Genomic DNA, 22,976 nt, shown 5'->3' on the forward strand with positions numbered 1-22,976 from the left:
TAAAATGCAAACCAGAGAAGACGGTAGTTTATAGTGGTTCGGTCAATCGTGACCTACATCCACTCCTCCGATTCCTCTTCCGTCGAGGCCACCGGCATCCACTAATGATCTTCCTTTACTAGGCGAAGATCAACCTCCTTCTTACACCCCTCTTACAACCTCTTACAAGTGGTTCACCCTTTTACAAAGATTTCAATAAAAAGAAAGGAGGTGAACACTCAAGCTATTGAAAACAAAACTTTTCCTAAAGCTTTTCTCAACTTCTAGCTTCTCAAAAGGTTGTATTCTCTGTTGAGAATAGGGGGGTATTTATATACCCCAAGAGGATTCAAATTTGATCTCCAAAATTTGAATTCCCTTGAGTTCCCGAGGCTGGCGGTGCCACCGCCTGTCGACCGTTGCACTAGCGGTGCTACCGCCCAACTTCTCGGGTGCTGGGCGGTGCCACCGCCCAGTCAAGCGGTGCCACCACCCAGCGCTCGGGTGCTGGGCGGTGCAACCGCCCAGCCCAGGTGGTGTCACCGCCCAGCTCTCGGGTGCTGGGCGGTGCCACCGCCTAGGCCAAATCAGCTGGGCTCCAAACTTGGCCCAAACTAGTCCGAACTCGGGCCCAATTGGCCCCTACTTGGGTTATAGGATTAACACCTAATCCTAACCCTAATTAACATGCTAACTATGAATTTAAAGACATTTTCTAAGCTATTACAAAGTCCGTAAGTCAAGACTTCTTCCGGCGAGCTTTCGGCTAACTTCCGACGGTCTTTCGATAAACTCTCGAAAACCATTCTACGGACTCCCGGCAAGCTCCTAGGCTTCACGATTTGATCTTGGCGAGTTCCAACGAGCTTCTTCGGCAAGCTCCGATCTTTCTCGGTGAGCTCCGCGAACTTCCAACGAACCTTCCGGCGAGCTTTCGAAAAACCCTTCGGCAAGCTCCCTACTCATTCTCGGCTAGTTCCGACAGCATTCCCGACGAACCTTCGGACTTCCGTCGAACTCTCGAACTCGCAACAAATCCTTCGCGCTTGACTCCAGCACTTTGTTTCACTTTATGTCTTCATCGTTATCGTAGTTAATCCAGCAAACACAAACCAAAACTCAACTCCGATCTAGACAATTATTACAATGCGAATTGACATTCTGTTGCCCGGCACGTCATTGGTTGGCGCTTCGTCCGATTCTTCGGTGCATCGTCCTCTCTTGCGGCTTGTTGCCCAATCGGCGGTTGACCTCCGCAACCCCGATATCCTTGGCGTAATTTCGCTCTCCTTGGCCCGATGCCTGACGTTCGAAGCATTCAGCCATCCAATATCCTGACGTGATCTCTTCCGGCGCAACGTCAATTCCTCCTGTGTCAACTGTCTAAACCTGATCGAGTAGACCTGCATCGCTCAAAATGCAGTTTAAATCATAAACACATATCAAGTGGTTTCATCATCAAAATACGAGATTCAACAATAACAACTATAATAATTATTAAATATTGATCAGTATAAAGAAAACTCATATGATAACTATAATCATGATAATATATTGTTAGGATCGGAGCGGCACTAAGAGGGGGGGTGAATTAGTGCAGTAGATTAAAACGTTGGTTTTCGACAAATCTTTTGTACGATAAGAACGGAACTTGAAAAGCTTAACTTGAAAGCGTATTCTTAAAGTTGCGCAGCAAAGGTAATAACGAACTAAAGTATGTAAGAAGGTTTGCAGTAATGTAAATAGCAATAATGAAATGCAAACCAGAGATCACGCCGATTTTAGAGTGGTTCGGTCAAATGACCTACATCCACTTGCGAGGCGCCTCTTCGATGAGGCTCCCACCTTCCACTAGCAAATCTCTTGAAATGGAAGGGCAAATACCCCTCTTACAACCTTTTACAAGCAGTTCAACCTCTTACAAATTTTCAGCAAGAAAGAAGGAGGAGAACTCTCTAGCAAATTGAAAACAAGAAAGGCAAAGACTCTTCTAAGACTTTTCTCTCAATCACTTGTTGCTCAAAGAGTTGTCTTCTCAGCTGAGACTTGAGGGATATTTATAGGCCTCAAGAGGATTCATATTTGGGCTCCAAAAATTTGAATTCTCTTATGTTCCCGATACTGGAGATGCCACCGCCCAGCCAAGCGGTGCCACCGCCCAGCGCTCGGGTGCTTGGCGGTGCAACCGCCTAGCCCAAGAGGTGTCACCGCCCAACTCTCGGGTGCTGGGCGGTGCCACCGCCTAGGCCAATTCAGCTCACTGGTTGGGCTCCAAACTTGGCCCAAACCAGTCTGAACTCGGGCCCAATTGGCCCCTACTTCGGTTATAAGATTAACACCTAATCCTAACCCTAATTAACGTACTAACTACGAATTTAAAGATATTTTCTAAGCTATTACAAAGTCCGTAAGTCAAGACTTCTTCCAGCGAGCTTCCGGCGAACTTCCGACGGTCTTCCGATAAACTCTCGGAAACCATTCTGCGGACTCCCGACAAGCTCCTAGACTTCACGATTTGATCTTGGCGAGTTCCAACAAGCTTCTTCGGTAAGCTCCGATCTTTCTCGGTGAGCTCCGCGAACTTCCAACGAACCTTCCGGCGAGCTTCCGAAAAACCCTTCGGCAAGCTCCCTACTCATTCTCGGCTAGTTTCGGCAGCATTCCCGACGAACCTTCGGACTTCCGTCGAACTCTCGAACTCCCAACGAATCCTTCGCGCTTGACTCCAGCACTTTGTTTCGCTTTATGTCTTCATCGTTATCGTAGTTAATCCTGCACACACAAATCAAAACTCAACTCCGATCTAGACAATTATTACAACGCGAATTGATATTCTGTTGCCCGGCACGTCATTGGTTGGCGCTTCGTCCGATTCTTCGGTGCATCGTCCTTTCTTGCGGCTTGTTGCCTAATCGGCGGTTGACCTCCGCAACCCCAATATCCTTGGCGCAATTTCGCTCTCCTTGGCCCGATGCCCGATGTCCGAAGCATTCAACCATCCAATATCCTGACGTGATCTCTTCCGGCACAATGTCAATTCCTCCTGCGTCAACTGTATAAACCTGATCGAGTAGACCTGCATCGCTCAAAATGCAGTTTAAATCATAAACACATATCAAGTGGTTTCATCATCAAAATACGAGATTCAACAATCTCCCCCTTTTTGATGATGACAACCACTTGATGACAGAGTTAACCTTAACTCCCGGAGTTTAAACAAACTCCCCCTATCAATATGTCATATTGATAGAACCTTGAATTCAAACTGAATTCAAGTCATTGCAATATTCATCATGAATACTTGCAACACATCATCATGAACATATGCATAAACTTATGCATATCATGTCATCAACATACTTCTCCCCCTTTGTCATCAACAAAAAGGAGAAGTACAACTATTCTTTGTGTTTGTAATATAAGTTCAACTCATTGCATGAAAAAACATAATATTAAGTTTTATCATCATGCAGTTTTGAAGCTAGAAAATTTAGCAAGTAATGCATCATGCTTAGGACATTCAAGCTATCAAGTTTTAGATATGCAAGTTTTACAGCATACAAGATATCACTTTTGGTAATGTTCAAGATAGCAAGTTCTACATCATGCAAGCTAGCAATATTGAGATGTGCAAGTTAGCATTTTTGCCTCTTAAGATAGGCAAGATAGCACATTTGCTTCTTTTGAGATAGCAACTTTTTGCTTCTCTTTAGACTACAAGCTAGCAATTTTTACGATATGTAAGTTTCACAATATACAAGCTAGCGAAAATTTCGAAAGCAAATGCAAGATAGCTTTCTTGTGTAAGCTCATAATTCTTGCTTCCTATTGCAATGTGCAAGTTGCAAGTTTTGCTTCTTGAGATAGGCAAGATAGCACTTTTGCAATTTTTGTTTCTTAAGATAGGCAAGCTTGTGATGTTCAAAATAACAAGCTCTTTCTTCTAGAAGTGTCATTTTTGCTTTCTTTGCAAAATGTAAGCTAGCAAAATGTTTGAAAAAGTGATCAAGTTTTGCAATATACAAGCTAGCAAAAATGCCAAACTAGCAAGAGATAATGTTTTACATGAGGCAAGCAAACAATTTGGCAAATGTTACATTTGCATCTTCTCTTTTGAGAAGTGCAATTTTTGCTTTCATCTTGAATTTGTGCAAGCTAGTTAGTTTGCCTCTTTTCATGATGTCCACGCTAGAAATTCTTGCTCCCCCTTTGTCATTGTCAAAAAGAAGGGAAGACCCTTATATCAATTTTCATATTATGACAAAGGTAAGTATCATTCTTATTTGTGCATCATTATATATTCAAATTAAAACATACACAATTTCAATAACCTTATTTTTCATGCACGATACCAAAAAATAAATCAATCATCATTAATAAGCATATCATACATGATACTCAAACATTAAAATTTTCAAGCATTTATCAACATGTTGATCATGATACCAAACATTCATCATTTAAAGCATTTCAATCATTGTTTCAATCATCACTATAACTCATCATGCACAAAATGTAAAATCATCTAACATGATACAAACATTTATTTTCAAAATGTTTATCACTATTTTCATGTATGATAATAAAGTATTCATGATGCATATATCATCACAATACAAAGCAATTGCATGCATAATTTTAAATTATAAATATTTCAAATCATGAAGATATTAACTTGTCAAATTTCATCCGATCATTCATGATTATAACTTTTCATTTGTATACATCAAAATAATATCAAGAGTATTTCATGCATAATTTTAATCACCACATAAGGAATATCAAGAAGAAAGTAATTGGGTGATGCGATAAACATTTCATGAATACAAGGAATTATATAAAAATCATATCATGAAAGATTAGAACATATGAATACCAAAAGGCATTATTTCTTTTTGAAAAACCTACTCATAAATAATCAAAAGAAAATCTTAGGAGATCGATTAATGAAAAAATCTTGATCCATAATAAATCTTAATTTGTAAATATCATGGAATCAAGATCATGATTTTAAATAAAACTCATTCAAATTCAAATCATCCAAATCATCCAAATCTCAACATTTCTTTCAAGAGATTCAAAATGGCATAGATAGTTTTATTGGTCTCTTAGGTAGAAATCAATAAGATAAAGGATTATATTTCATTTTTATAAATTTCTATTCATGTGATTTGCTTCTTATGAGCATGCCTTAGTCTTTATATGCCAAATCAATATAAGCATTAAAGTTCAAGATTTAAGGCAAAATCTTATAAGACAACTCATTTATAAAATATTCATCATGTTTATTTTCATGAGATTCATAAGATTGGTAAAATAAATTTATTAATCTCAATAGAATAGAAAATTCATTTCCATTTCATACAATTGATTTCATGTGAGAGTGTTCAGGTCTTTTTGTGAAAACATTGTATCATCATTTAAAGTCAAAACATAAGTTTCGTCATAAAGCCGTCAAGACCAAACACATCAAAAATAAAACATCATGATATCACATCTATTATCAAAAGACTATCAAGAAATTCATACATAGATGTACATGCACTATGTAATCTTAATATGTCATGAGAATGTCATCTTAATTCATCATAAAAATGATTAAACCAAAAACATGTTAATTCAAAATGAGAGTATCAAATCAACATTTACTTCAAAAACTCATGCATGACATAAAATCATCAAAATACATATGCATGGATTAATCCTAAGCATTATCACATATCATATAACTATAATCCATAATGTTGCATACATCATTCAACATTTCAGAATATAACATGCATGAAACCTTAGCAATATACTTTTCATTGATCAAATTTTTAATTTTTTCAAAGATGCTAAAAAAGAAAAACATGATATAATTTTTAAAAAATAATTTTTTTTATTTCCTATTCCTACTATCTAAATTAAGAACTCATGAAAAACTTCAAGTAATTTCAAAATAATTCAAGAGAGTTGAGTTACTTACCTTGTAGTCGAAGCCCGTCAAAGCCCAATTCACCGTTTCACCTTTGGAAGTCTTTGATTCATCCTTGGGTGCCTTCCTTTTCTTTGGCCTCTTCCTCCATTCAAGTTCATTGTTTATTTTAGATTTTTGTTTAATGAATTTATTAAGAGTTGGTGTTCGAAGTTTAAGTTCATCATTGTCCTCATCACTTGAGTCATCGCTCAAGTGGTATTCATTTGTCCGAGGTTCCAAATCCTTCCTGTTCTTTGGAAGGTGGTTCAAGTGTTCATTGTGTTCATCATGTGCATTGCGCACCATTTCTATTGTCATTAATGAGCCGATAAGTTCTTCAAGTGGAAAAATATTTAAATCTTTTGTTTCTTATATTGCCATTACTTTTGATTCCCAAGCTTTAGAAAGTGATCGTAAAACTTTACTAACAAGTTCAAAATTCGAGAAACATTTGCCAAGAGCTTGTAAACCATTGACAACATCCGTGAAACGGGTGTACATGTCAACAATGGTTTCGCTCGGCTTCATTTGAAAAAGCTCGAAATCATGCATTAAAATGTTGATTTTCGAATCTTTAACTCTAGAAGTGCCTTCGTGTGTGATTTCAAGAGTGTGCCATATGTCGAAAGCCGTTTCGCATAAAGAAACCCGATTGAACTCATTTTTGTCCAAAGCGCAAAATAAGGCATTCATAGCATTTGCGTTTAAAGAAAACATCTTCTTCTCCAAATCATTCCATTGGTTCATTGGAAGAGAAGACATTTCAAATCCATTTTCGACTATGTGCCATAAATTCAAATCCAAAGAAAGTAAGAAAACTCTCATTCGAGTTTTTCAATAAGTATAATCCGTCCCATTGAAAAAGGGAGGACAAATGAGAGAGTGACCCTCTTGAAAGCCGTAAAGAGCCATTTCTATTTGGGTGTTAAACCAAGGTAGAAAAACGTGGCTCTGATACCAATTGTTCGGATCGGAGCGGCACTAAGAGGGGGGGGTGAATTAGTGCAGCGGATTAAAACGTTGGTTTTCGACAAATCTTTCGTACTTTAAGAACGGAACTTGAAAAGCTTAACTTGAAAGCGTATTCTTAAAGATGCGCAGCAAAGGTAATAACGAACTAAAGCATGTAAGAAGGTTTGCAGTAATGTAAATAGCAATAATGAAATGCAAACCAGAGATCACGTCGATTTTAGAGTGGTTCGGTCAAATGACCTACATCCACTTGCGAGGCCCCTCTTCGATGAGGCTCCCACCTTCCACTAGCAAATCTCTTGAAATGGAAGGGCAAATACCCCTCTTACAACCTTTTACAAGTAGTTCAACCTCTTACAAATTTTCAACAAGAAAGAAGGAGAACTCTCTAGCAAATTGAAAACAAGAAAGGCAAAGACTCTTCTAAGACTTTTCTCTCAATCACTTGCTGCTCAAAGAGTTGTCTTCTCAGCTGAGACTTGAGGGGTATTTATAAGCCTCAAGAGGATTCAAATTTGGGCTCCAAAAATTTGAATTCTCTTATGTTCCCGATGCTGGCGGTGCCACCACCCAGCCAAGCGGTGCCACCGCCCAGCGCTCGGGTGCTGGGCGGTGCAACCGCCCAGCCCAAGAGGTGTCACCGCCCAGCTCTCGGGTGCTGGGCGGTGCCACCGCCTAGGCCAATTCAGCTCAATGGTTGGGCTCCAAACTTGGCCCAAACCAGTCCGAACTCGGGCCCAATTGACCCCTACTTGGGTTATAGGATTAACACCTAATCCTAACCCTAATTAACATGCTAACTATGAATTTAAAGACATTTTCTAAGCTATTACAAAGTCCATAAGTCAAGACTTCTTCCGACGAGCTTCCGGTGAACTTCCGACGGTCTTCCGATAAACTCTCGGAAACCATTTTGCGGACTCCCGGCAAGCTCCTAGACTTCACGATTTGATCTTGGCGAGTTCCAACGAGCTTCTTCGGTAAGCTCCGATCTTTCTCGGTGAGCTCCGCGAACTTCCAACGAACCTTCCGGCGAGCTTCCGAAAAACCCTTCGGCAAGCTCCCTACTCATTCTCAGCTAGTTTCGGCAGCATTCCCGACAAACCTTCGGACTTCCGTCGAACTCTCGAACTCCCAACGAATCCTTCGCGCTTGACTCCAGCACTTTGTTTCGCTTTATGTCTTCATCGTTATCGTAATTAATCCTGCACACACAAATCAAAACTCAACTCCGATCTAGACAATTATTACAACATGAATTGATATTCTGTTGCCCGGCACGTCATTGGTTGGCGCTTCGTCCGATTCTTCGGTGCATCGTCCTTTCTTGCGGCTTGTTGCCCAATCGGCGGTTGACCTCCGCAACCCCGATATCCTTGGCGCAATTTCGCTCTCCTTGGCCCGATGCCCGATGTCCGAAGCATTCAGCCATCCAATATCCTGACGTGATCTCTTCCGGCACAATGTCAATTCCTCCTGCGTTAACTGTCTAAACTTGATCGAGTAGACCTGCATCGCTCAAAATGCAGTTTAAATCATAAACACATATCAAGTGGTTTCATCATCAAAATACGAGATTCAACATATATAAATCATGAAGAGCTTTTATGTGAAAGATAACTATCATTTCACAATTTCATATATACACATTTGAACCAAATGAATATCCAAGAACAATAATTAGATTTTATTTACTACATGTAATTAATAAATCATATGAGAAAACAATAAAAGTAAACTATAATATAATTTTTTTAATAAAAAAATAAATCCAATAAAAAATATAATCATGATCAAATTCAATCATAATTATAATAAATCATATTTATCACTTTTATAATTAAGAATATAAATTAGAATTCTTAATTTCATAAGGGGAAAACTGTAAATATATTAACAAGACATAAATTTGAATTATGAAATTGTAAAGGGTAAAACTATAATTTGATAAAAAAAACCTAGCCTTAAGGGCAAAACTATACATATGTCAAAACCCTAGCTACGCCACCGCCGCCTGCACATGAGGCGTTGCCTCTACTCGTGCACGGCCGTTGTGGCGGTTGGCCGCCGCCTTGGTGCAGACTGGCAACACGTGACCGCTGCCGGTGCGCGGCTGCCACTACCGCCTACGCGTGTGGCCTGTGCACGCTCGCAACCGCTGCTGCTTGGGCGCGGCCTACCCGCCCATGACCGCTGCCACTACCTGAGCGCGACCACAACCATTCCTACCATGTGCGACCTATGCTCGCCTTGGCACTCCCTAGCTGTGCGCGACTCCTACCTGCGTGCGATCGCCGACGCATGCATTGCAATGCGCACGTTGCCCAACCCAACCATTGCGACGCGCACGTTGCGTGGTGCAGCCACCGCTCGCAAGCGGACCTATGCCCGCACGCGACCGTGATGTGCCGCTGCAAGGTGGTACATGGCCCTTCAACGGCTTTCATTGTTCACAATTAGCGATAGAGCAAAACATATCAATAATATCTAATGAATCATTTATGCATCATAAACAAAAATAATAGATCTAATATATTTAATCTCAAGAACCTAGGCTCTGATACCAATTGTTAATATAAAATCTATAATCATGAAATCAAATAAAATTAGATCTAACAATATTACGACGCGTACCTTTCATTGTTGTTCAGAAGAATAAATCTTATCTAATCTGAATATCAATATGCAAGGAGAACTAGATCCTTCTCCTCTCTTTCTATTTTTTCACAAGACCATATGGATTAGCCAGATTGAGAGAAAAACTTTAATCTATCAACTGTATTGAGATGCATTTTCTTTAACCCCTAGAGATTCTGTTTATTTATAAGTGAAAGCAAAGGGTCTAGGATAAATTATTAGAAGAATTCCTCCTATCAAGATTATCTCCTAAAGAATCCTACTTTAACATGAACTTCTTTTTATTGACCAATAATCATAATTAAAATCCAATCATATCTATAATATATCTTGCCTAATTAAATAAGACCACATAATCTAATAATTTTTATTTTCTATTTATAGAATATACAAACAAATACTAATTTTCAGTAGAAAATAAAGGCCCAAGAAATTGAAGTAGAGCACGTCAAACAATAAATCTAAACCAATTGTCACAACAAGGATTTTAAGTATCAAATTAGTATCTCACAACTAGTATCAAACATACACATCCATTCTTATTGATTCTATTTTTATGGTTACCTTTCAGGAATCACATACAGAGGTATAAAAGAAAAGTTGAAATTAGTTAAATGAAACCTACAATTGGTACAACACAAATATGGGGTTCTTGGTCTAAAGATTAGAACATTTACAGTGATGCAACAATCATCTTTGGAGCTGGTCCACTGCAGAATTGCTTGTAGTCGATGATGCTTGCGCCCTGCTACCATGTACCCCATTATCAACCGGTACAGGAGCTCCCCATTTTCCTTCAGACTCCAAAGGCTCGAATACTTTAACTGCTCCATCTGCCAAACCAACAGCAAACTGATTTGGCTCTTGTGGATGCACCGCAATGACAAGAGGGTACACTGGCAGGTTGCTGAAAAATGAAATTGCTTGTTTATCAGCAGTTGAGCTCTGCAATTCTACTGACACTCTAATAAAAACACTCGAGTTAGAGAGAACAGCAGCTGTTCCAACAATAAAAGATGGTAGGAGAAATACTGCTGTCTCAGGTGAAACTACAATTTTTCAAAAGAAAATTCTTTTGTTGCTGCAAGAAATAAAAAAAATGATACCAAAGTTAAACTACCTGCTTGCAGCAGCAGGAGTCATGTACGCCGATGGGGCAATTCGGCATCGCAATCGCAAGTTGTCAGCATCAAACACACCAATATTACCATCACAGAAGGAAGCATAAACAAGTTGACTGTTGCACGAGTATGATGCATATGATATAGGAGCAGATAGGGCATCTTGAGGAACCCACTGTATAATAAGAAAACATTCATCAGAAATAGTGGAGCACAACCATGGTGAAACAAATCTCACTATTATATATCACCTGTTGGATACGCTCAGTGTTGGAGGCATCATATATAGCTAGCTGTGTTTCATGGACTACAAACAAGCGACTTTGATCAGAATTAAACTGGACCCGGGTATCACTAGCTGGTGTCTTTCCAGTAGGCAATTGAATAGCCAGAGATTTCTTTTTCTCCCAGGTCTCCGTGTTCCATATGCAAAGCTGAAAAAAATAAGTCGTACCATCAAATATTCATGTTTAACAGAAAACCTATAAATTGCAAATATTAATGTCAGTCATCAGACTATTAAAACTATTCAACTGAATCTGGTAACAGGAAAATAAAACCATTTACAATGGCTCATAGGGCAACCAAAAGATAGAAATTTAAACTTAAATCATAGAGACTAGTGCCATAAAACAGGATCATGTGCCAGGCAAATTGTAGGTAATCAAGTTTCAGCAAACCTGAAACATACACAACTTAAAGTGCCTAAACATCTAGTGAATATGACTAAATTTAGTTGATGGTTAGTAATATGGAGAAGATAATCTCATAGCATAATATGAAAAGTTCAAAATTTAGAGAACTCAACAATATAATCTCATTGCATAACCATAACATGCTTCATGTATAATACCATAAAATGTAACATTGCCATTTTGATGCAAAGGTTTCTGCCTTCTATCTGCTCACTGTGAACTAGTTGAATCTTCTGTTAGAGAACATCTTAATGGTATAATACCATAAAATGTTACCCCTTGTACACATATTGCAACTAAAATCAGAGCAAATGGGTCATAACCTTAGTAGAAAACTAGAAGAATTACAATTTCAACCAACTTGAAATTTCTAAAATATGAATGGTTTTCTAGGCATGCATATACAGACAAGTTACCTATGAACGTTAACATAGATTAAGATTTGAAGATCTGACGTATGTAAGGAAACCAACAACCAATTTTCTTACTGACCTGTGCATCAGCACCTGAAGATACAAGGATACCAAGATTGTTTGAAAATGCTAACCCACTTATGCGCTTCTGGTGACCCTTCAGTTTTGTTTTGACCTGACAAAAATAGGCAAAACCAAGCCAGTATGAACAACAGCATCACAAATCAGCATAATTCAGCAGAGTTGTTACCTCATCCACCCTAACATTGTATATGTGGATGGTTGAATCTTCCATTCCAATTGCTATAATGTTGTTGTCCTGTGGATGGAATGCTAAAAATGTCGAAGCTGGTGGGGGGGACATGAATGTTGTCATTACCTGCAAGGTACAAAAGTGCACACCTTTGACACAAAGAATTCAACACAAAATAAGTTACATTGGAGATAGGCACTGAGACTACCTTAAATGTCATCATATTAAACAAAGAAATTTTCCCGCCACATGCAGACATGACATATGAATCATTCTTTGAAAGCGCAATACAAGGGACTGCCTCTTCAGAGTTTGTATCTGATGCATCATTAGTCATAAGAAGACCACTGTTTGGTTGCCAATGTTGTGGAACAACACTGGCAGTGGCCTTTAAAAGCACACCAATTTAAATAATCCTTCCTCATCAAGTATCTTAAAAGAAATGTACACAACAAATATAAAAGAATACCTTGCCACTGGGGTTTTGCTCATTGCGGCTCCACTTCCACAGTCTCTGAATAGCATTAGACCCCAAAGCTAATAAGCCAACACCAGAATTTGTGTAAAGAAGCCTTGCAACCTGTGTTTTATTATTGATTGCAAACCCTTTAACTTCCAGAATATATAACACTACCAGCATTAATTACAAAACGAACTCAGTGCTTGCACCTTGCAGGCAGAATCAGTATCTGGCATGCTAGCAACTCGGCATTGTTTTGCATTCAAAATTTCAGCCAACTCCCATGACTTCGTCTTATCCTGCAACTCTTCTGAAATTTTTGGCTTATTATCTACATTCCTAGGAGTTGGATCACCCCCACTCTGCAACAAAACCCAATCTAATAACATAAGGAAAAGACTAAACTAAATCCTACTCCACATCTAGGCAGAATGTAGGTGAAGCCAAGTTAATTCTAAGTCAAGAACTTGAGAATCAACAGGGAGTTACTGACCATAAAGCCAAGCCCTTAACAGATACTAAAAGCATTATGCTTAAGTGTTGTTTAATATTGCTGCAAATTTACTATTGGATACACAAGTACACAAATAGGAAGTCTAAAATTATGGGGCATCAAGATAAGACAATCTGGAAGAATCGAAATCTCTTTAAATGAAAGCATCAATTACTTGCTGGATGCTGTGAGTGTCATGACCCTACCTGATGGATAGCTAACTCATCAACTTCGTTGAGCCTTAACTACTAAGATTAACAGTACTACACTAATTAATTTCATTGAACTTAAACCAATAAAATTTTAGTAGCATACTCAATCAAACTCTTATAAGTTACTTTGTCTTAGCCAATTTCTGATGTGGAACTAAATTGGGATTATTTATGATCTCCCCACTTAAAGTCTCAACATCCTCAGCAATGCCTATAATCAAACCCTAGCATGGTGCATGTGAGGCTTAGATCAGTGGTAGCTCCATGTTGTGATGTGCTCTAGAGCCCCTTCAATGGGTAATGCTTTCCTACTTGATCTTCTCACCATGCTCTAGTATTCGATCATCTCAATTCGAGTATTAATTTAATTAAGTTCTAAACCACTGACTCAAAATGTTAAGTATTAACAATCTAGTGTAATGTGAGAATAAAACCAGGGGTGTTAAAGCAAAAATATACAAGCATAAAGATACATATATAAGCATATACATGGAACAAAATGATATAGTATATTTGGTTTTCCTTTATAATTATGAGTTTTTCCAGTAGTCAAGTCCAATATTTTCAAGGAGGAATTGGTAAAAAAATTCATAATGCTACACACATATGTTTATTCAAGAAAATAATAAACAGCACAATTTCTCCATTTACTCCAAAAAATAGCAGAAAAGGAAAAAGCACTATGCCCGTGAGGCCCTAAAAAATATACTCTTTTATGGAACATACAAGAATAATAGAGGGCTTTGCAGGAGAATTTCTGTCCAAACGGTCCACAATGCTGATGTTTGGTGAGATATTTGCCACCACAGGTGAACATGAAACCTGATTATGAAATATGAACTGCTAAGAAAGCCGGTATGTATATTCATTTTGAAAAGGGAGGTTCTCACCTTGATAGGAGAAGCTTCATGTTGAGCTCTAAATGGTTCCAAGGAGCGACTTCCAAAGGATCGTAAGATCCTAAGACCATCTGCATTAGCTAGTATCTTAAAGCCATTATCTACAGTTGTAACAGCAAGAAGATTTCCTTCCTTGTTAAATCTCAATCGTGGACGACTCTGAATTAATTGATATGCCCATGTCAAACAATAAAATAAAAGTACTTCCAATTCTTTACTACATACAATATACTTACAGGAAGTCCACCATCAGCTTCAGTGCTTGTAAGCATGTTAATGTTGTCTACATCCCAAAATTTTATTAAATTATCTTCTCCAGCAGCCAAAAAATGATTTTGTGCAGTATCAAACTGCACAACAACAGTGGACTTCTTCCGGAAGCCAGTGTATTGCCTCTTTATGGATCCTTCACTTTCATTCCACTCAACAAGAAAACAGTCTCCATCTTTGCTAGTTCCACATGAGAACAATCTGCATTTTAACCAATAGACAGTTAATGGCCAATAGACATACATATGTATGTATGTACACACACACACACACACATACATATATGTGTGTATGCATGCATACATACATATGTACACATATATATCTTCAGTATTAATCATCTTACCGACTTCCATCAGCACTATAAAGCATTGTGGTACTCCAACGCCCAGGAGCATCATAGTCAACTCTGGACCCTATATTGTCATACAGCCATGCTTTTATTTTTCCATCAAGGGAAGTTGAGAAGATAAACTACAAATGCAAAACAGTTTAAAGTTATCACAAGGATGAAACTAGAGATATTAGCAAAAAGTTCAAGTGAATGACCACAGCTGTAAAGTTTGATACTACAAAAATTGACTAAGAACAGTCCACAGTACAGAGGAATACTTTAAGAAAAATGCTGCTAGGTAAACATGAACCAGTATTAACATACCTGAATATTTTCTTTGCGGTGGGGGCAAATAGAATAGACAGGTGCCTCATGTCCTTCAAAGACAAAAAGCCTTTGACCATTTAAATCCCACACCTACAGATGTGCATGATCTCTATGAAAACCATTGAAAGGAACAACACCAAAAAATAAAAGAGAACAACATTTGACTGTTTACACCTTTATAAGCTTATCATCTCCACAAGTGACCACGCAAAGTTGTTTACTTGGATGAGAGAATACTATGTCATTGACTCCTCCAACATGAGCATCAATCTGTTAAAAAAAAGCAAAGTATTTAGCCACTGATACATCTAATGTAAGAAGAAATCAAAATGTTTCGCAAGACCTCGATAACTTGGCAGAGATCATTTGGTGCCTGATATCCATGTAAATGAATCAAGTGTTTCGTGAATGCAATCCCTGTATATACAACTCAAATCTAAGCAAATTAAATAAATGATTGGATCTTATCCAAGAAAAGAAAATACCAATCAAATTTCCATCTGGACTCCAAATAACTCGGGTAATTGATATAGAAGAGTCTTTGACAATGGCACTCTGTAAAATGTGTAACACATATCAAGCAAATTGAGTTGGAAAGAGAGATACCAGTATCAGAATTGTCTATTACTCAGGCAGTAGAAAATAAATGATGTGCATCATCTAGAGAAAAATGTTTACTTGGCAGAAAGTTATAAGACATGTTCAGGCAATAAAATCAGAGAAAATTATAATATTGCGCATACATGGACCAGTAAAATATCTAAAGAACTTGCACCTTACAGATCAGCATACTGACAAACTCATGGACATTAGTACAAAACCATTTATCAATCCTACTGAACTTTTTGGCATGGTCTACTAAAAAGCATAGACCTGCAAAGCAATTCAAAAATGCCAAGTTCTTCTCTTGTTTGATATTTGAAGTCATCAAAAAGCAAAATACTGCCCTAAAGAAAGGGCAAGGATGCATACAAAGAAATTATTAACAAATACTTCAGCCAAAAGTCGGCTCAGACATAAGGAACACAACTTTCCAACCTCAAATAGAGGTACAAGGACCTTGGAGACCAACAAGCAAATATAATTAAATTCTAAAAAGCATCGAATGGTGACAACATATACAAAGACAAAAAGGTTGAGCAAAGGTCTACAGTTTGGAAAGATATGAGAGAAAGACGAAGGTGCCAGCTAGCTTAACTGATAAAGACATTGACAGTTTATCGTAAGGTTCTGGGATCGAATCCCCATTTGCCACTTACCCTTTGCCCAAAAAAAAAAAAAGGGACAACAAATCAAGGCCACCTGGAACAGAACGAATAGTAAAGGCAATCACAACTTGGAGCTGAAGTATTCGGTAAGGCTGTATGCACCATTACATGTTAACCCATGCACACCAGCATGGTGCACTTTGCTGGTTAATGTAGACTGTGTTAGCATTACACTGACACTCTTTATAGCCACCATGCCCATACTAACCATGCCAGCATTTAACTACAATGATGATAACATTGTGATTTTAAAATGCATTTCAATAAGCCTCCATTAATTGTTTTAGTCAACAAGATCATGCACTGATATCAAGCGGTGAGTCACAAATCAACCATTAATAGATACTCCAGCTAGTTGACCCTAGACAAAACACAGCAGCATTATGAGGTCAGCAACATTTGATCTTGCCTAGCATTTAGCTATGCTAAATAAGGGCAAACCCAGCACACAAGGATCCCACTGATGCAGATTTGGGGGAAGATCAATGTCCATAGTCGTAATTCTATATTTAGAGAGACTGTTTTTGAAACTTGAACCCAAGCCTCTCAGGTCATAAACGAGCAACCTTATCGTTATACCAAAGCTCACAAACATTTAACTCCGCTCCAAAAATTACCTCCAATTATCCAAGGGTAATAATACTTCTTATTTCTAACTATATCTTCTATGGTATTCCCCTTCTATTCAGCATCTGATCCAAATTGATCTACCACTAGTTCAGTGTGCACTTAATTAGTTTCTATTGACATGTTAAACTTCCTATACTATTATCTTATTTTATCCTCATACGATGTTACCATATTTATAATAAAAATTTTCCTTGCTAATGCCATTGTCACTATGCACTAATCCTAATCACCAAACATATGGCACAATAACCGCATCAAGAGAATTATAGCTTATTCTTTTATGTCTGCACTTCAATTGAAATAGTATATTAAGGCCAGAGTGCATTTAAGAACACAATAACACATAGCAAGAGAGACTATGAAAGCACCACATGCTATGTTCTTGTACTTATACCATCACATGGAATATATCACTGACAGTTTGCAAGTTGAATTAAAGAAATACAGGAGTGAGTTCTTCTTTAGACCTGGAATTGCGGTGAACAAGCAGCCATTTCCCATACTCTGAACTGCTTTGACACCAGCTTTTCTCTGAGACCAATCTCCCATAGTGTGATTTCACCATTTACAGATCCCACTGGAAAATAAAAGGATAAGATTGAAAATATCTAACCAACATGGAATAAGTTCCCCATCCCCCAGGATACAATCAAAGAATGGAGTCATACCAAGAAGTACTGTGTGATGAGAAGGATGAAAATCCATGCTAGTCACATTGGATCCCTGTGTCAAGGAGCAAGCTACAACTCTTGGCAGGTCATCCAATGACCATGTAACTTGTGGAAGAGCAGCAGGATATGTGACCTGCATAGGGAAAACACCATTACTTGTAAAATCAATGAGAACACATCCAGTACAAATTACATTTGAACATTGCAAACTTGCAACATTGATATTTGAAATTTCATCATGCCTCATCGACTGGATGTGAACCAGGCCGCAGACGCTTCATCAGCTGCTCAGATTCCACATTTTGATAGTCCGACATGCTGATGGTATTTGGAGGAGTTCTTGGGCGTTTCATGATAGAAACTGGTAGATAAAGAGAGAAGTTACAACAAAATTAGCTTTTCTCATATTCACCTTTATTTTCTGGCAGCAAATAGTTTTAGCATATTAACCAGAACATGCAACTGTAAATAATATTGACAAAGGGATGGACAAATAAACTCATAATCATAAATACAATTTCTACAGAACATAAAGAATCCAAGAAATCACAGGAAAATTGAATAGAAAGTTCTGTACTCGTGTTCTTTGCAAAGTGAACCCCTCTATGACTCAGTTGCCTTCATAAGTTCTTGACCTTTCTTGAAATACCCTCATACTCCCTTCTGTCCAATGCTGATTTGAAGCCCAGTTGCCATATAACTTAAATGAGAAGCCTAAGTTGGCAACTTCAGTTTCTCAAACTCATGCCTAAGGATCAACTAGCATCCCAAATGGATGACATGGAAAAAATAAAAATCCAGGAAGGCACCATGAGTGTCAAATCATCATTTTCATCAAATTTGTTATGACCTCAGAGTCCCAAATGGATGACATGGAAAAATTAAAAATCCAGGAAGGCACCATGAGTGTCAAATCATAATTTTCATCAAAATCGTTATGACCTCTGAGTGCCAAGTCAATATCTCCATCGACATATGCTGACAGGACAGGAAATGATATAAGGCTATTTCACAGAAGATAGAGCACTTAAAGATCAATTCAGGACAGGAAGTGGAAGGTTGTCCATCTGTTTTTTCCACAAAAAAGGAACTAGTTGAATAATGTTGATTGGCATTTGACAAGGGGTTAATATTTCATCAGATCTTATACAAAGATGAGGACAACTATAAAGTTAAACCTTGATTCAGTGGAACAGGTATTGATGATGCTGTAACGACAGCAGACTGGACAGAGGATGAAGCAGCAGCATTAGCCATCCAACCAGCTAAAGCACTAGCATTTGAAGCTGCCTGAGGTGGAAACGGCTGGAGGATAAGAACAAACAAAATGCTCAATTTCCCATTCCTCAAATGAAGCTCATCATAAAGGACAACACATCATCCAACATACCCCATGAGCCCCAAGTGGTGTATATGTACCAGCAGCTTTTGGTGCAGCTGCAAGCGGAACAGGTACCGGTGAAGCACGAGCTCCATTTGGAGGAGCACAAGTATGGTCTGTGAATAATGTCCTGATGTCAGGATTTGGCCTTGGATTCTTACACAGCTGATGCTGCCAGTTCAAGCTGTAATGCAATGCTACCACAAGTTAGCAACCAACCATTTAATAAGGGTTCATGCATATCTTCGCTAATGACAAAAAAACTGCTCTTTAGCATTAAATAACTAGTTTAGAAGAGTAATAGACCAGGTAAAGAGAATTCCATTGTCAATATTTCTACCTTTGGTTAATCAGAGTTCGCAACCGTGAAGCTTTAAGAGTAGGAAAAACTAGCTTCTCCCTAAAGAGAGGATTTGCTTCAATTAGCTTCTTCAGTTCTATAAGCATGATACTTCGGGCAGACTTAGTATCACCATATTTAGATAACTGTTCATTTTCCCTGAGAGATAAAATGAAGAATTGGTCAAACATTTTTGGAGCAAACGTAGCAAAAATTGACATAACCAAAAGTTGACAATCACATAATTATATCACACAATGAAAAAGCCTTTATTAAAAAGCATATCTGAATAAAGTGAGGGGAAATATGTAAAAACTATATGAATATACCAGGTTAAGGAACCAGCCAACAGAAGGCTTCAGAACAAATGCCTCAAATAACCAGAAAATTTAACCAAAAAAAAAACAATAATCTTCTATTCAGGAACACAAATATTACAACTCTCGACCAGCATACAGCCCCACCCAAGGTCTAAAGTTTCAATTCAATTTTGCTTTTCAACAGTTTTGGCAATTCCATTTTATGCTTCCAATCTGATTTCTACCATTATGCTTTTAATCCAGCCCCACCCAGCCCCACCCCCAATTTAGTTTGTACTAAAGTTATATATCAGATTGATTTCCTAGAATGAAATAGATATACCAATAAACTTCTTTTGTTTTTGTAACTATACTTGCAATTTACCAATAAGCTGCCTTTGTTTTAATAACCACATCAAAATAGTAAACACACATTCTTCACAATGCACACAATCAGTCTTCTAACTGATTGTCTCTTCACTTGCAAGCTCCTCATAATTGAGATGCACCTTCTCCTCTTCAGTGTTTAGATTCATCTACGGGTCCATAGAAAAGTTAGCCAATAGCTCAAATACTCTCTCAAATAAAAAAAATTGATATGCATCATAATTGCATGGTTAGTTATATGTTGATGAGAATAAGTTCAAATTTTCAGTTTCAGCTCATGTTGCCCGTATGCAATCAGAATATAGAACCTATTGAGCCAAGTGATAATCAAATCTCACAAAGAGATGAAGTCGGAAAAGGTATTCCTAACCTTTTTATCCAAATGTCGGTTTTTACCTGTATTCTGCAAGTAGTTTTTGCGTTTTTTTCAAATCTTTTTCTTGTTCTACCATGTATAAATCCTTAATCGAACAGATATACTTTGAGGAAAGGTCAACCACCTAAAATTTTCAAGGGTGAGAAGCTGAGTAATCTCTTTATACAACTCCTCATTAAATGTCGAGAAAACCTTGAGATCCTTTATTAGTATTTCAACTGCCGTTGCCCTGTCATGCCTGAGAACAGAACAATTTTGAAACATCAGATAGGTCAAAGTTGCAACCTTTTATCTATATGTACTATACATCAATCGAAACTAAAGGAAACAGGGAAAAGAGAAGCCAAAGACAAACCTGTCAAGCGCCTCCAAATACTTCTGTTTCCTAATCTCAAAGAAAATCTTCATCGAGTACCTATTATCATCAACCTTAGTGAACCCCGATAGATACTTCTCCACCTCATCCCACTCTCCCGCCTGTGCCTTCTCCTCAAAGTATTTCATATTAAAGAAAAACCCCGATTCCTGCTCTAGCCTGCCATCAAACCGCAGAAACACGAAACTTTCAAACCAAAACCAACCGAAACAAAACCGAGCAGCCAAGCATGCAAGAAACTCACTTGTGGAACGATTCCTTGAACTTCTCCTCATCCAGGAACTGGAGTATGAGGAACACCAGCTCCCGGCTTAGCGATGACATACCAGTGATCAGAGCTCAAACCAGGGCGAGGAAGTCCGACAAAGAGATCGAATTGGAGCTGGAGCAGTGGCGGAGAGCAGGGGCACCACGAATTCGAGGGAGGCGTCGTCGAAATCAAGCAGCGCGCGCGAGAATTCAAAGCGGTAGGGGAATGTCTAGGGTTTGGCGACCCATCCGAGTTCCTCCCTTTCCTCGATGCGGTTTTGCAGTCCTCCCGGACTTTTCCACCTACTTATCACCGATAAGTCCGCTCACCAATGCCAGAAGTACGTGAACCTATCAGATAAGCAGAGGTAGGCAACGGACGTTGGTTTTCGCGGAATCGAAAGCTTGGAGTTCAAATCGGGTGGATATTCTTCGTAACGTCCGCCAAAGGAGAGATGACGTGTTCCTAGTGCGCGAGATAGCGTCGTTCTCGCGATATTTTCGTGCAGGCTTCTCTTTGAACGTATGTTTGTGGATAAGGCGTGATGGACACGTTTCATAAGGCAAGTTGTAGATTGACTATTACATTTGTGTGTGGTATTTAGCCAACGACGAATATTAAAATAAATTAGATAAAATTAATGATCGCTTTTCTTAAAAAAGTTTTTTTTTAGTTTTGTTCAAAAGTATTATCATTTTATTTTTTTAAATAGTACTTTTAATGTTAAAAATATATATTTTTTTAAAAAAAATTAATAGTATTACTTTTTTCATGTTTTAGCCGCATCAGTTTATAGGGTGTACCAATTTAAGTGGATAGAAAAATACTACAAAGGGATTATTCATATGTAAAAATATTATAAAGGATCACTTCTCGTATTCTTGTCATTCATTTTACTCTATATCATGCCAATAAATGTAATATGACATAATTTATACTTATGTGTTTCATACAAATCATAAAGAATCCTTTGGGTTATTTTGAATCATTTAGGGTAATATGACATAATTTATTCTGATGTGTTCTTATACAGAATATATTGTAAAGTGAACAACAAAATGAAACTATAAAGGAGTTATTTCTCACATTCTTATTATTTATTTCACTTCATACCATGTCAACAAATGCAATATGACATAATTTGCTCTTAATATTTTTCGTACAAGTCATTAATGATCATTTAAGATGTTTAAAAATATTATTATTGTTAGGATCAAGTTGGCACTAAAAGGGGGAGTGAATTAGTACTTACGATAAAAATTTCATCGATTCGAAAAACTTCAATAATTTTGAAAAGCTTGATTCGATTAAACCGGAATTGATATCGAAAGTGTGTTTGACTTGAAGTAAATATAATAAGTAATTAAAAACAGAGAACAATAGTGTTAGGATCAAGAGCACTAACGAGGAGGGGTGGGGGGGTGAATTAGTGTAGCGGAAAACTTTCGACGATTTAAAACGACGTTCGTACGATCAAAGCGATTTCGGTATGAAAGCCGATTCGGAAGTTGCTTTAACTTATATTAGGCAAAGTGCAGTTAAAGTAAAGCTATGGAGGCAGTTTGCAGTTAAGATAGAGAACAAAAAATAAATGCAAACCGAGATTTAGAATGGTTCGGTCAGTCTTGACTTACATCCACTTTTGGCTTCCTCCTCCGATGAGGTCACCAACGTCCACTAGAGGCCTTTCTTCAATAGGCAAAGGCCAACCACCCTTTTACGGTTTCACTCTTTTTGACGGGCTTAGGAGACAACCCTTACAGAATTTTCTCTCCTCTCTTGAAAGATCAAAATTTGGAAGAAAAGAGAGAGGAGAACTTATAGCCTTTACAACACTTTTGAGCTCTAAAAATCATAGAGTAAGATTGGATTTTCGGTGCCCTTTCATGCAGGAAAGGGTGGGGTATATATAAGCCTCAAACTGGTTTGAATTTGGAGCTCAAAAATATCTTTTTTCGGATTTCCGAGGTCCTG

The 22,976-nt window shown here is 38.0% G+C and overlaps 1 protein-coding gene across 2 annotated transcripts; it reads right to left on the reverse strand.

The window, feature by feature from the left end:
- Positions 1–10,061: 10,061 nt before the first annotated feature.
- On the reverse strand, positions 10,062–21,297 carry LOC135631883 (protein TPR1-like). Of its 2 annotated transcripts, XM_065139948.1 has the most exons (25): positions 20,997–21,297; positions 20,732–20,911; positions 20,501–20,614; positions 19,315–19,473; positions 18,984–19,158; positions 18,772–18,898; positions 17,836–17,954; positions 17,591–17,726; positions 17,390–17,499; positions 15,510–15,579; positions 15,368–15,441; positions 15,199–15,294; positions 15,022–15,114; positions 14,710–14,837; positions 14,330–14,564; positions 14,085–14,252; positions 13,921–14,016; positions 12,699–12,851; positions 12,499–12,609; positions 12,238–12,417; positions 12,027–12,155; positions 11,856–11,951; positions 10,920–11,102; positions 10,668–10,843; positions 10,062–10,454 (listed from the first exon to the last, which is right to left on the reverse strand). In XM_065139948.1, the coding sequence occupies exons 1-25, from the start codon at positions 21,074–21,076 to the stop codon at positions 10,238–10,240; spliced, it is 3,405 nt and encodes a 1,134-aa protein (XP_064996020.1). In that variant the 5' UTR covers positions 21,077–21,297; the 3' UTR covers positions 10,062–10,237. The 2 variants fall into 2 exon arrangements, with proteins under 2 accessions (XP_064996020.1, XP_064996021.1); XM_065139949.1 differs by lacking the exons at positions 20,732–20,911; positions 20,997–21,297 and having other exon boundaries at positions 20,397–20,535.
- Positions 21,298–22,976: the final 1,679 nt, after the last annotated feature.

This window comes from Musa acuminata, chromosome BXJ3-2 (genome assembly GCF_036884655.1).
Source record: "Musa acuminata AAA Group cultivar baxijiao chromosome BXJ3-2, Cavendish_Baxijiao_AAA, whole genome shotgun sequence".
NCBI classification, from domain to species: Eukaryota; Viridiplantae; Streptophyta; class Magnoliopsida; order Zingiberales; family Musaceae; genus Musa; species Musa acuminata.